Raw genomic sequence first — 14,373 nt, 5'->3', positions numbered from 1 at the left:
AAGTCCATTGAGTGGGAAGCCATTTTTGGTCCGCGACACGAGGAGCCACCAGCACATAATATTGGGAAGTGTTTGTGTGTATGTGTGCGAAGCCCAGTCAAATCTACGACACACAGAGGTCAGAAATTTTGACATAGGACAATTGCTTAAAGTTGTAGGACTCCATCTTCGAAAACGGTGCTTTTGCCATTGTCAACTGTACGTGGATCGTTCAAGAGTTCGAAAGGCAAACACAATACAGTATACATCTTACCTCCAAATGGAAGGACGTTAATATACTTTATTCGGAAGATCTGTAAGGAAACAATATTTTTTATATTATATAACATGGTCTTTTACATGGTTTTAATATTATTTGTACCATCCATCAACCCGGTATCTTAAGCATTGAAAGTAACAGTATAATAAAATTAAAATGCAGTTTACATCAGAACATGTGAGTTGATAAATATAATGTTTTAATTTACTTTCAAATGAATAGTTTAGAAACATCTAAGGGTTGAATTAATAAATGCAAGCAAAGCCACGGTTACATGCTAGTCTGTGTATATACTTATAAAATATATCATGCTTCCTGTCCAGCTATCACAGAGTTTTTAAAGATTTCCCAAGCTAGCAATGAGTTGCACGCAAGCAATTCAACAGCAAGCTTCCTAGGTAGCCGTAGTTGTTACGGCATCGTCTTTTGATGCTGCCACGCAGTTATTTATGGGTTCAGATCCCAATGGTTAAACATTTTCTTACCTTCTAAATTTTAGTCGGTAGGGTACTAAAGGTGATAGTACACATTCCTAATCATTAGAGTGCGTGTCAAAAGCTTGGGTTCTATTCCAGATCTATCCGCGATGCACGTTTGGAGTAAAGGTATACGATGTTGTTCATGGTGATTCGTCCGTCGAATAAGGACATTAAGGTTATATTTCTTTGACTTAGTATCAACTTGCTACTAAGTATATACACCTATGTGAGATAAATGCTTGCCCGTTACTATTGTAACATTGTCTTGGAAAAAAAAAAACCTACTTGCTTATTAAATTAGCAACAATACATTAATAATTAAAATTAATGATCCTATGCCGCATAGAGTGGCATTAATTACAAACATAAACTTTCCTTTCGCCGTAACGTGCATCCTTGTAAATAGTATTAGACAAAAAACAAAATTATATTGTGTGGTAGGAATTATTTGATAAGATACATAACCTGAATCTTAACCTTTGCATTCAGGTTACATTTTCAGTCTTTTTATTTTCTGCAACAATTTCTGAGTTTCATTACATAGTTCATTAATTTTAACATTTCTTCTTATCTGTAGATTTCAGTCCTAATTCTATTTTTGACCTGAAATTTCACATTATAGCTTACTCTAGTAATAAAATTTCAAAAGGAATAGCGCTAAACAAACTAAAATAGCAGGGAACATGTATACCACTGCGCTAAATTTCACTATATTTTCAGCAAACTTGTTACCAATGCAATAAAAATGTTACTCTATCTTCTGCAGAACAAGAGAGTCATTAAAAACCATTGGTAGTATGCAAGAAAATATTTAACTTCTATTTTGCAAAACTGCAGCTTACCTATCTGGCTGTTTATCTGACAGTTGTAGTACAGGCCCTGAATGAAACTGCCAGACTTATCACTGGATGTCTATGACAAACTCCTATAGATAAACTGTTCTGCTTGGCACGTATAGTGCCTCCCAATATATGTTGGGAAGTAGCTGCAAATATTGAAAGGAAAAAGGCTGATGATAACCAACAGCATCCTCTACTCAGTTACGAAGCATTGAGATCTCGACTGAAAACTAGAAGAGGTTTCCTTCACTCATCATCCGTGCCACACGTCACCAGAGAAATCTAAGAAAAGACTGTGGACAACAAGGTCAAATAATCTATTATTAGAATGAAACTGCGAGTGAACATCAGAATGGTATTGGTGATTGGCGAAGGAAGGTGCTGGACTCTTTGGCTGAGGGGTAGTATTCTCGAGAGTGAAATGTTATTTCTCACCTCCTACTTAACATTTGGTGGTGCTATTTGAAGATCCAACCTGCCTCTGGACTGAAGACATAATAGACAGAAGACAAAATGAATGGATTGAGGTGATGATAATGATAATAATATTGTGTGGCTGTTGCTAGCCTGGTGCAGCCATTGTAAGGTTGACTTGTCGATGGCATCTGCCGTCTATAGGAAACTGTGTGTTATTGCAGCGGATAGTGTGAGTGGTGTACAAGGTGCAGGGACATTGAAGACGTCTCAAACCCCATTCCCCGAGCCAAGGGAATTAACCATTTAAGATTAAAATCCCTGACCCCACCGCGAGTCGAACCTGGGGCCCTCTGAGCTGAAGGCCACTACGCTGACCATTCAGCCAAGAAGCTGGCCACGGATTGAGGTAAATCCAAGTTTAGGGAAATTCTGAATGTTTATGCTTTAATATTGGCAAGCTCCATGAAAAAAGGATTAGCAGTTTTTGTGTTCATCCAGTTTAAACAGTAAGACAGGCAGACAAGACTTTTAAAAAGGTTAGATATTGTTTCTGGATTGTGTATATCACCAGCCTTCTGAAAATCGTAACAATAAATAGAATGTGTGGACAGACAGTGTGTTGTTCCTATATTAGTACAATGTATATGACGGAATATAGACTAAAGGATGAACTGCTGAGCTGAGTGGCTCAGACGGTTGAGGCGCTGGCCTTCTGACCCCAACTTGGCAGGTTCGATCCTGGCTCAGTCCGGTGGTATTTGAAGGTGCTCAAATACGTCAGCCTCATGTCGGTAGATATACTGGCATGTTAAAGAACTCCTGTGGGACAAAGTTCCAGCACCTTGGCGTCTCTGAAAACCATAAAAAAGTAGTTAGTGAGACGTAAAGCATATATTATTATTATTATTATTATTATTATTATTATTATTATTATTATTATTATTATTATTATTATTATTATTATTATTATTATTATTATTATTATTATTAAAGGATAAACCACTGCTGACAGAATTGAATTTAAGACCGTAATAGTTAAATACGCAGCCTTCATTGGATGTAGTAAGAAATTTGCCATACAAATCAAGTAATGAACAATGATTCCTTTCATCTTCTGGTATTTGTTCAGAAAGAAAACTGATAATGCAATTTGGGATATTGTCATTATCATTGTTACTATTCCAGTTTCTGTCTCCTGGGTGAAGTGCATGCATTCTTGTTATCATATAAAGCTTTTTCCTTCCACTCAAACAGTATTCTCCCTACCTCTCATCTTGCAGCCTCCATCCTTTGTTCTCTTTAATTCCCATAAAATATCAAATGCAAGTACCTTGATGCTTTGTGCTTCAAAAAATAGACATTTTCTCTGCATGACTCTGCATGACCTTTGGTGGTTGAATGTGCTTCTGTATTCTAAGGTACCGCATATGGTGTTTGAAGGTTAATAGTCCTCCAGTAGTATTGCAACTTATTAGTTAAAAACTGTATTTAATAAATTTAATGCAGAGTATATAATTATTTTGGGATTATCCTCAAATACTTTCATTGAAATTAGTGAAATATTTGATATTTCACTTCTAATAGGCAAGTGTGGTTTGAGGGCATTTCTGTTCTTCCTCTCTCTATTCTCATTGACTTGTTACTGTTATTTTCTTATGATAAGATGTGAAGAACAAGTTTCTTCTAATGTCATGGTTAGATCAGTTTGAAATTTGGTACCCTTTTCTGTTCATAGGAAAATCTGAACTGCAAAAATCTGTTAAAAAGACTGAGAGTCTCAGGAGGAGAGGAAAACGGTGATGGAGGAGAGCTGAAGAACACGGTTTCTCCCAAACCTAAAAGAATTAAACTAGCTGGTAATGAGAAAAAGAAATCATTAAGCCAAGACAAAGAAAATATAATAGTAAACACACGCTCTTCTCGAAAGATCCTCTTAGATTCCGGCAGCACTGAGACTGTGTACAGATCTGGTCTGATTCAAAGGTGTATTGTTGCCGAGAACCTTAACCTCTCTCAAGCCAGCAATGCATTGTCAAACTCATATACTGTTAATGTTGCTCCGTTATGTACAGACTCACAGAACATCAGAAATGACTCGTGTGGTAAGGGAGCAAGTCCTGTACCACCCTTCGATCTAGACTCTGAAAATGGTCATAGGGATGTTTCTGATAATTCACAGATGGTTGTAATGCCCACAACAAATTCAGAGATGAAGATTTTGAGGCAGAACAAAATTGATGGTGTTGATGGATCCTCTTCTGTTGTAAAAAGTAAAATCATTAGATCCTCTGTAATCCCTGTCCGTAGAAAGTCTGGCTGCCGAAAGCATAAAAGGAAACGTTGTAAGGCACCTTCTGTGTTAAGTTGCATCAATCAGACAGAGATTGATATGCTAGCTGTGTCAATACAGCATTTTTCTTTTCAGAAACCATTAGAAAGTTCTTGTAATGTTAATTCTAAGATGTTAGAAGATGGATGTGGCACAGAGCTTGAGAATGTGCTTCCAACAGATCTCAAGGAGAAACATATTCTTTCTCATTCTTGCTCAAGACTTTCACCTGAGGCATGTGATAAAAAATGTTCTGTCCAGCAGAAGAGTGGTTCGTCCTCCCTTAAATCTTCCTTACGTTGCTCAGAATGCAACAAGGATTATGTAGATTCCAGTGGGATTTCTGTTAGTTCCAGTAGAATAGTGTTACGAAATTCAACAAGGAGTCGTGAATGTGGAAACTCTCCTACATGTGATGGGTCCACATTTGGTAGTAATGAAAATATTGGTCAGAGTGCAGATAACGATGACTTGAGATTATCAGTAAGTGCACAGAAACTAGGTCTTTCTATAACTGAAAATACAGGATACATGAAAAAGAATAACATACGTGTTAGGAAGGACTTGTTATCACATGTCGGTTCATTAGAATCTAGTAGAGAGCAGGGATCAGACAGCTTAGTGAATGACAGTAACGAAGTTTGTGACAGTTCGAGCGAAGCAGTAGAATTTACCAATGAAATTGGCCAACTTTCAAATAATTGTGAGAGTTCTGGAAAAGGTGGAAATTCTGGGAATGAAAGTAACTTGCTTGAAGAAATTGAAGCTGGAAAAGAGTGTACGAGAAATGGTCAGATATCTAGAACTGATAGAGAACGAGATTCCAGCGGCTCAGATGTATCCAACGATCCAAAACGGAAGGTAAGTTGTAGCAGTAGCTTAGGCACGATATATTTATAGAAATTTGTTCCTCTTTGATGTGTTTCCTTTTGAGAACTCTTCACATATACAGGTAAACCCCGTTATACGCGGATTCGTTATCCGCGATTTTGCATATACGCGCTTTTGGTTTTAAGTATATTGCTTCTATGTGTTAACAGTACGTAGAAGCTGTAATGCCTTAAGGCGTGTACACCCATGCGTGCTGAACTCTGTAACATACCGTACACTACGTTGCTCACCAAGGTTAAACGCAACAAGCGCAATCCACGTGCATCTTCTGTTGTGTTTGTCGAGACGTGAATCGTCAGTTCCGATCAGCAGAGCGGTGAAGTTGCACTTCACAGATTTTGTATTTAAGACGCCGGGTAAAAGGAAATAATCTGTGCCTGTCGAAGGAAAGAAGCGTGTACGAAAGTCGTATTAGTTAGAAACAAAGTTAGAAGTTTTGGATCGCTATCAGAAAGGTGAGCATATTATTGACATTCAGCGTGCTTTGGGACGTAGTGACTCCCATGTGAGAACTATTCATGACAATGTGGAATCAGTTCGAAAAGCTGCTCAGTCTTCTGTTAACTTACGTGTGACTAGAGTGACCTAATCTCGCTCGGAAGCATTGGCAAGAATGGATTGGATTGAGCATCACAACCACCACATGCCTCTCTCTGGAGCTGCTATTCAAGCGAAAGCCAAGAGCTTGTATGCAGAGTTTAGTTATATTATTGTGTGTTTCAGTGCTAAATTTTTTAAGTGTATAAAGTTTGTATTAAAATGCGTTTTAGAAACATGATAATGGTGTTTTGGTTTTTTTGGTTTGTAAAAATACTAAGAATCTCTGCTATTTTAAACTTAATATGTGAGTAAACGGAAACCTAACCCTATATTTTACATATAGAATGACTCTCGATTTACGCAAATTCGGTATGCGCAGCAATTCCGCGGAACGTAACTATCGCGTATAACGAGGTCTACCTGTATCATAGTTTCATGAGTGGGACAGGTTAGAAAACTAGACATAGTGAAGCCGAGGAAAAGACCTTTTCTTACAGAAAATGTATCTTATATAATCATTTAAAATAGTGCAAGTTTTCATTGTATTTTGGTTTAATATTCAAGCAAATCAAAAGAGTGAGTTATAACTCGGGAGGAAAGGATGTGCAGGGAAGTATTTGTACCTTCTCTGTTTTTTTAACAGCTTACTGTTGAATGCTGCTGTCAGGTCTGGAAGTTAGTCTTATTTAACTCTCCAGGTAACATAATGATGGTTCATGGTGTGTGTTGCTGTAGTCGTATCTTAGTTCATGAACCGTAGGAAATAGGTGAGTGACCCGAGAGTCATGTTGTTGTGGAATGGGAGTGGGTGTTCTTTCTTAGAATTGTAGCAAGGAGCTTTCTCGGATATTCCAAGGGTTGCTGGAGCCACCTAGACTCACTTTGGTTTTGAGTAGGGTTTTAAGGCCAAATGCCCTTCCTTAAATCACATTATATTTCAGGTGAAAATTCCAACCTGGGATCGACTTAAGTCGTCCATGCACATAGTCAGCAGCTTAGCCACTGCTTTGCTTAAAAGAAAACGAACTATTGCTATCTGGAGTCCTTTTCCACAGCTCACAAAGTAGTCTATTTTCCAGTATTTTCATTAATAGGTCAGTTTTCATTGGAGGCTGGCCTTAAACCTGAAATGGGAGTGTTGCCTACCTATGGTCAGGGCTCAAACACAGGCTGCCTAACCGAGAAAGCTCAAACCACCTCATGGGTCTGGCGTGGGGTCTAATAGCGACGGAGTTGTGAACAGACTGAGAGCCCAATGAGCTTAACCAAGCTCTGTTTGCCCAGCTAAACTTTTAAAATTGATCATGTTGGGCTGATTGAGCTGACTGAGCTTGGAATGGAACCTAGTCAGAACAAGAGTCTAGTTTAGGACTCACCACACTGTATTAACTAGTGCTCTTTTGTTAACTATTTATTCTCATAGAAAATAATTACATTCTGTGAGGAGTTCATTGGGTGATGACACGAAAATTTACTTTGGAGAGTTTTAGTTTTTGCTCGTTGAAAACCTGTTAAAGTGCGCAAAGTGAATGACTTGCGCTGACAACACTGTACATTTGAGTTTTAGCCAGAATTGTGAGCCTCAACCGACCCACGAACCTTTAACACTTTAGCATCGACGTGTACATTTGCTTTTTTCATGGTAAACTGCTGAAATGCGATATACATTTTTCAGGTTGTGGGCTACGGATGTTCGTAATTTCATTCGTGGATGATAATCAAAAACATAATTTATGTTCAAAATTACAATTTTTGTGTCCCCCCATTGGGGTGACATATGGTTATTAGGTTGACTATGCATCAGAGAAAGCGCACGTCACCCCTACAGGGGTGAGTAGGGGTGACGGCCTTTTTACCTTTGTTGTTGTGGAACACTGTGCTCTGTGTTGTGAGCGTTGATTTACGTGCCTTTCAACGAGTTCCTTGTAATTTACAGTTTTGTGACAAGAATTTAATTCATGGCATGTGTTTCTGTGTTATGCAAGCCATGATTACCGATAGAGAGATAGAAGAACAATTTGAAAAGGGTTCGAATGTTGAATCAAGAGATGTTGACATTTAGGATTTGCAATGTGATGCCACCTTTTCTGAGTCTGAATTCGACAGTAGTTTGTGTAGTGAGGACACTAGCAAAGATTCCGGTGCTGCATCGGGCGATGATTGAACCAAATCACGAGAAAGTGACAATTACTGGGGAACATTCTCAGGTTTGCAGAAACATTTTTTATTCACACGTAGCCCCAGTTTACAATTTCATCTGAGTGCTAAATCTCAACCAGTATGTAAGAGTAAAGCAATAATAAACTCCAATCCACATTATTTTCCTTGCCATTAATAATTGAATTCTGATGGTTGCGTATATCACCCCATATGGGGTGACATATGAGAGAGAAATTCTACTGTCTGTTGTGCAATGCACAGCATGCTGAGAAAGGAATGGGCACTGCACTGCACTGCACTCTATGAACACCTTACGTGAACAAGCAATGCACTACAACAGAGAATGGTAGCGCTAGTTTCGTGCGACATCCTAAAGTTGAGAGGCCTAGACACACTACCGTGTCACCCCACATGGGGTGATATCGTCTTCAAAGTGTTAAGAAACTCTTTTCACTCTTGGTGCGGCAAGCTCAGATATTGCTCAGATGGACTCGGCCAGACTCAATCCATTACCAGCTCATATGCGTTGATATGTTTGGCCAAACCCCATTCTCAGGCTCATGCAGGTTCAGTGCTTGCCTCTACTTTTCATCATGCCGTCGATTGGCACTAAGGATCCTGGACGTGTGGACTTTCCTTCCACCTCCTAGAAGTCTACGATGAACATTTATTGCATGCAGACGCACTCCTCTGTCGCCCAGTTCACAAGCTACGTCCCCACCGTTGACCTTGGAATTTAATTTGCTTTTTTTAAAGAAAAAGCGGTCATTAGTTGGTGTAGTTTTCTTTTTCCTGTCACAGTTTCCCTTATACTTGGATGAAATTGAACCAACATATTTGTGCCACTGAACAATGCCCTTTATGGTGCCTACACTGACTTGGAATTTAGTAGCTGTCTCTCTCTGCCATACAGGTATTCAGAATGTATTAATTTGAATATTTTTGTAGTCTATGTTGGTCTGTATTGACTAACTACAATCAGTATCTGTAGTACAGGAAATGCCATATAGTGTCTACCAGATATTCAGATTCATACAAGTATTCTGTGATAATACTACACTGTCCTTATTGGGAGTCGCATCCATTGAAGAGAGAGATTATGAATGTCACAAGGTAACCTGGAAATTTCTTGTAAGTGCAACGTCATCATCATAATTTTCTTCGCTCCAGCAAGCTGGGTGCAGTTGTGTACAAGCCTCCTCCAGTTTGTCCTGTCCATCCACAGATGTTGTTCTTATATGTGATGCCAGTTTTCATCTCTAATTTCAAGGTCCTTGAAAATCTGCTTCTCCCAAACATTTCGAGGTCTTCCTCTTAGTCTCTTCCCAGGAACACTGCGGTCAAAGTATGCTCGAGGAGTCTATGGGGATCCATTCTTTTCATGTGATCATACCACTACAATCTCTTCACTTCATTGATCCCCAGCAAGCTTCTATTTATTCCAAGCTGCATTCCTTATTTTATCCATTTTCCTTTTTGTAGACAAGAACGGAGGAACTTAATTTCTGTTGCCTGAAGACGACTCTTTGTTGATCCAGTAAGTGTTACTATATGTCGGTATGGGTACCAGATATATTTTGTACAAGCTGATCTTGGAAACTAACGTAAATGTCTCATCCCAAAGTATTTGACATACAGAGTGATAGAATTTGGAAGCTTTCTGCATTCTGTTGCTAATCTCTTGATGTCTGGTATTGTCTGAGGACAGAACACTACCTAAGTACTGGAAGTGTAACATATGTACAGTCAAAACTGGTTAAGACGACGTCCCTTTCTAATGTGTTTCAGTGGTTATAACATAATTATTCCAAAGTCCCCGTCCATGTCCTATTAAATAGAGGCTAAAGAAAGCTGGATAGCACATTTACGTCATTCTTTAGTACGTTTATAACTTCCACCATAAGAAATTTAACGTTCTCAGCCACGTTGCACACATGATGCGCCAACAGTGACTAGCTTGGGTAAGGATTTGGTAGAGAAGTTAATTTCATGGCCCTAGTGCAGCAGTACCTCGTGTGATGTGTTGGTGCTTAATTTTACGTTTGTAAGTGAATTGTGTAACAACGTTCATAAATTAGGCCTACTGTATGTACGTATACAGCTGACGTGTTGGTGCTTAATTTTATGTTCGTAAGTGAATTGCATAGCAACGCACATAAATTAGGCCTACTGTGCTTATGCATAGTGGTTTGCAGGACATTCAGTTATGGAGAAGAAGAAAGCTAGATGGTTTACAGATGATGAAAAATTAAGGTTTATTGAGAAAGCAGATGCTAATCCACACACGAAACGCATGCAAATCACCTAGATGTTGAACATTCCTACGATAACTTTCTTTAAACATAATTGTAAGCAGCATGTATAATTCGCGTCTCTGAGAATCTTTATCCTTGATGTTTTACTATGTTGGTGCTCTTAAATGTATTATTTCTTATTTATTTCATTTATTGTAATTGTAAACACTTCTTTGTTTTCATCGTAATTATTTTTGCTTTTAAACCTAACCTTAAATTTAAGAGCATAATTGTTTTTCATTTTTTAGCATGTTGTCTGGTTTCGTGGCTAAATGGTTATCATGCTGGCCTTTTGTCACAAGGGTCCCTGGTTTGATTCCCAGCTGGGTAGGGAATTTTAATCATAATTGGTTAATTCTGTTGGCACAGGGGTTGGGTGTATGTGTCATCTTCTTCATTTCATCCTCATCACGATGTGCAGGTCCCCTATGGGCGTCAAATCAAAAGACATGCATCTGGCGAGACGAACTCCCAGCACTAAAAGCCTTTTTTTTTTCTTTTTCTTAGTGCGTTCCCTCTTGACGACTTTTTTTTCGGTCCCCACAAAAACATCCTAACCAGTTTTGGCTGTATTATTAACATTATTGGCCACATTGGACCACTTGAGTCTTCCATGTACACTATTTCTTTGAAGGTTGTACTGTTTGATTCGTCTTATCTGCCCGGTACTTTTGCATTCGTTCTGATCACATTGTTCTTAATTCGTCTGAAATCTTTACTGTGCATTATTTCAGTTGAAAATTTGTGTTTCTTAAGAAGGGTGGTAATTTTATTCTTGCTCTCTGCATCTGTAATTTCGAGTCCAACTGTTTTGAGATCTTCTTGAATTTCTTTGATCCAATGCCCTCCTGTCTTCTTTCCCAGATTTCTCATGACTAGTTGTTGTAAAATCCTGTTTTCTGGTAATTGTAAGATGAGAAAGAAATAAGAGATTCTTTTCTTCTTCATTGTGCTGGTAACTGGGTCAGTCTCTTGATAGTTTCATTGGGAAGGCTTCTCCAGACTTCTTCAAACTGGCACTTTTTATTTATGCAAGTTCTAATAATTCTTCTTTCAGTTTTGAGGAGCTAATCAGTTCTTCTTTCATTTTTAATTTGGAACAAGGTTTTGCAAGCGTAAGCAGCTTCGGGCAAAGTTGCAGTTTTGTAGTGTTGGCTCTTAGTGTCTAAAGCAATTTTTGTTTTAAGTTGACCAGGGTAGAAATTGTGCTTTTTTCTTTTTGTTCATTCTATTTGCCCATGTTGCTTTCTCGCTTAAGTTGTGAATAATGATTTCTCTAATGTATTTAAATTGTAGAACTATGTTTTTGATCATTTATGATGACTTTGTTTATGTCGAGAGATTTAATTGGCATTGTCTGGCTCCATGGCTAAATGGTTAGCTTGCTGGCCTTTGGTCATAGGGGTCCTGGGTTCGATTTCTGGCAGGGTCGGGAATTTTAACCATAATTGGTCAATTTCGCTGGCACGGAGGCTGGGTGTATGTGTCGGCTTCATCATCATTTCATCCTCATCACGACGCGCAGGTCGCCTAATGACATCAAGTTGTAAGACCTACATCTGGCGAGCCAAACTTGTCCTCGGACACTCCCGGCACTAAAAGCCATACGCCATTTCATTTTCTTTTTCATTGGCATGATCTCAGTTTTCTTAAAGGATATTTGCAATCCTACTTTTAATGCAATTTTCTGGAGACTGGTGATCTGAGCATGGACTTCTTCCATGTCACGGACTAAGAGAGCTAAATCATCTGCAAACCCTAGGCAGTTCGTCTTTATTGAGGGATTTGCTTCAATTTTTATTTTAGTTGGATTTTCTTTTTACCAGATTTTCATGATGTAATCTAGAGCCACATTGAAGAGTAGTGGGAATAATCCGTCACCTTGTCTGAGGCCTATATTTCTTGTAAAAGCATTTGACATTTCTCCCCTGAACTTTACCTTTGAAATTGTGTTGGTTAAAGTTAGTTCAATAATTTTTGTTAATTTAGGATAAAGGCCGTATGATCTGAGGATTTTTAAAACAGTGGGTCTGTGTACACTATCATAAGCCTTTTTGAAATCTGTGAATGAAATAAACAGCTGTTTATTTCTGTATTTATAATATTCCATTATTAGTTTCAGGCTGAGAATTTGGTCTGGGCAACTTCTGTATGGCTGTATATAAAAGCATTGCTCTTCAGTCAACAAACAAACAATGCATAGAAAGCATGGAATCTGAAGAATAAGTTATGTGTAGCTTACTGTTGCGAACCATTTTTCCCATTAATTTCACACAGCATTGTATGTAATTGGTTTTCACAGCTGTAAGCTGTGTCAGTAAATTTGTAAATCAATAATATTGTGATGATGGACAAGCTAACTGGGAGTCCCTTAAAACTTTCCGAGTGCAGGATGATTTTCTTAGACCAATTTATCTCATATTAGCTGTTGCCAAGACTACTGATTTTGTGAGCTCATTTTGTTTTTTTACTTTGAGATTTCTTTCATTGAACTTTGATTTTATTTTCATTTTCCATTTAAATTGCTAATAGGGGCAGATAATCGCGTTGCTTTTTACCATTAAAGCAACATTCACTACCACCGTTCCTTTAAAACTTCCATAATCATTTAGTCTATTAAATGAATAAAAAAATACCCCACTAGTTAATAAGATATGTTTCTGTATCTTTTTTGTGCATATCTATTGACCCACCCTGGCTTTGCACAAGAGTTATTTTCAATTATGGTGATAGACCTCATAAGACATTGGTTGTTTTTCCTTGTGACGCATGTATGTAGCTCAGTGCAGTGTTTTTCCAAGGGCCTTCTGGCTGTATACCTTGCTTCTTTCTCCCCATGAGATTTTTAAACCATTTCTATGCTTTCACTTAAACAATGATAACTCCTGAACCATCCATGCACATCGCATACTGTAAAGGTATTTATATATCAGTAAGATTGAGGTGAATAAACAGTTTATTTTGATAAGGGTTACATAATTGATCTCAAAGAGTGGTTTCTAATTTTTAAGGTTGATTTTTTTAAATTTATTTTTTAACTCCAAATTATGCACAAAAGCATTTATTGAGAGCTAACTTTTACAGACAGGAGCTATTGTTGCAGATTATTTTGTGGAACTTATTATGTTCAACAATTCCCTCTCACATACTTAAAATCTATTGTTGACGGTTTAGGCAACATAGCCAGGAAACTGCTAGGATGACCAGCTGTTTCTTTCTTTAACTTCCTTCACTAAGATCCCCATCACTCGGTTCCCTTTTGTCACAGATTAATGTATCATACATTTAAACCTTCCTTGATATGTGCCATATACAACGGCGAGAATTGAAACCAAATCCTTTGGGTGGTCGTGAGATAGGGCCGCACAGGCAGACACCCTTCGTTTATAATAGTTATAGATTTTGACTGTGTCAAGACTAATACTGGCAATAATTGCAGTGTTCTGTAATTTCAAACCCATAAGCCAGCCAATGCTTCATTAACCTGTTATAATTTTTTTTCTTCTATTAATAGCCTTCTACTGCTGGTGAAGAAGGGAGAAGACTGTCTATGAGCATTCATACCTGGCTTTCACTCATGAAGGAAGCAATGGCGACTGAAATCCCCGAAGTCTGCATAGAAGACTAGTGTCCATGGTGAAAGCTGTTAACTGTTTAATTTTAGTTATTTTTGTGAGATAATTCTGTAAGCAAGAATGTTTGTTGTAAGGTGTGTAATTTACATACTAAAACTTTCATGCCCTTACAGTAAAGATTGTTGACATTATGAAAGAGAATATTTAGTGTACATTATCATGTTGAAGAATTTCTGTTTTGGGAAATATTGTACAGGAACATGTTATACATGAAAGTTATGTTAGATTTTACTTTTCCAAGAGCTGAATTATAGATATTTTTTGTTACATATTGAATTAAATTACATTTTGTACTGGTACTGTGTGATAGTGTGGTGAGGATTTTTTTTTAAATGTTACATACATATGTTGCCCCCTTTCTTATTATGTCTCCTGAAACACCAAGCAGCCTTCAGTCGTTACATTTTCTCAATCCACAATACTCAGTCTCCTTAACACATTGAGGACGGGCTCCGAACGGAGGCTGCTACCCCATGTAGATCAGATAGTTCAAGCCTCCAAGAAAGAAATTACACTGCTGCATTTAAAAC

At 38.0% G+C, this 14,373-nt stretch overlaps 1 protein-coding gene across 7 annotated transcripts in view; it reads left to right on the top strand.

The window, feature by feature from the left end:
- The window catches only part of LOC136857361 (uncharacterized), a 169,166-nt gene extending 155,024 nt beyond the window's left edge, over positions 1 to 14,142 (top strand). For all 7 annotated transcript variants that reach the window (XM_067135977.2, XM_067135976.2, XM_067135981.2 and 4 more), the window contains 2 exons: positions 3,730 to 5,184; positions 13,723 to 14,142. In XM_067135977.2, coding sequence (XP_066992078.2) covers positions 3,730 to 5,184; positions 13,723 to 13,836 — 1,569 coding nt within the window. In that variant the 3' untranslated portion in view covers positions 13,837 to 14,142. The remainder of the gene's footprint in view (positions 1 to 3,729; positions 5,185 to 13,722) is intronic.
- The last annotated feature ends 231 nt before the right edge of the window (positions 14,143 to 14,373 follow it).

Source organism: Anabrus simplex, chromosome 1 (assembly GCF_040414725.1).
Source record: "Anabrus simplex isolate iqAnaSimp1 chromosome 1, ASM4041472v1, whole genome shotgun sequence".
In the NCBI taxonomy this organism is placed as follows: domain Eukaryota; kingdom Metazoa; phylum Arthropoda; class Insecta; order Orthoptera; family Tettigoniidae; genus Anabrus; species Anabrus simplex.
This window is presented reverse-complemented; position numbering and strand designations above follow the sequence as displayed.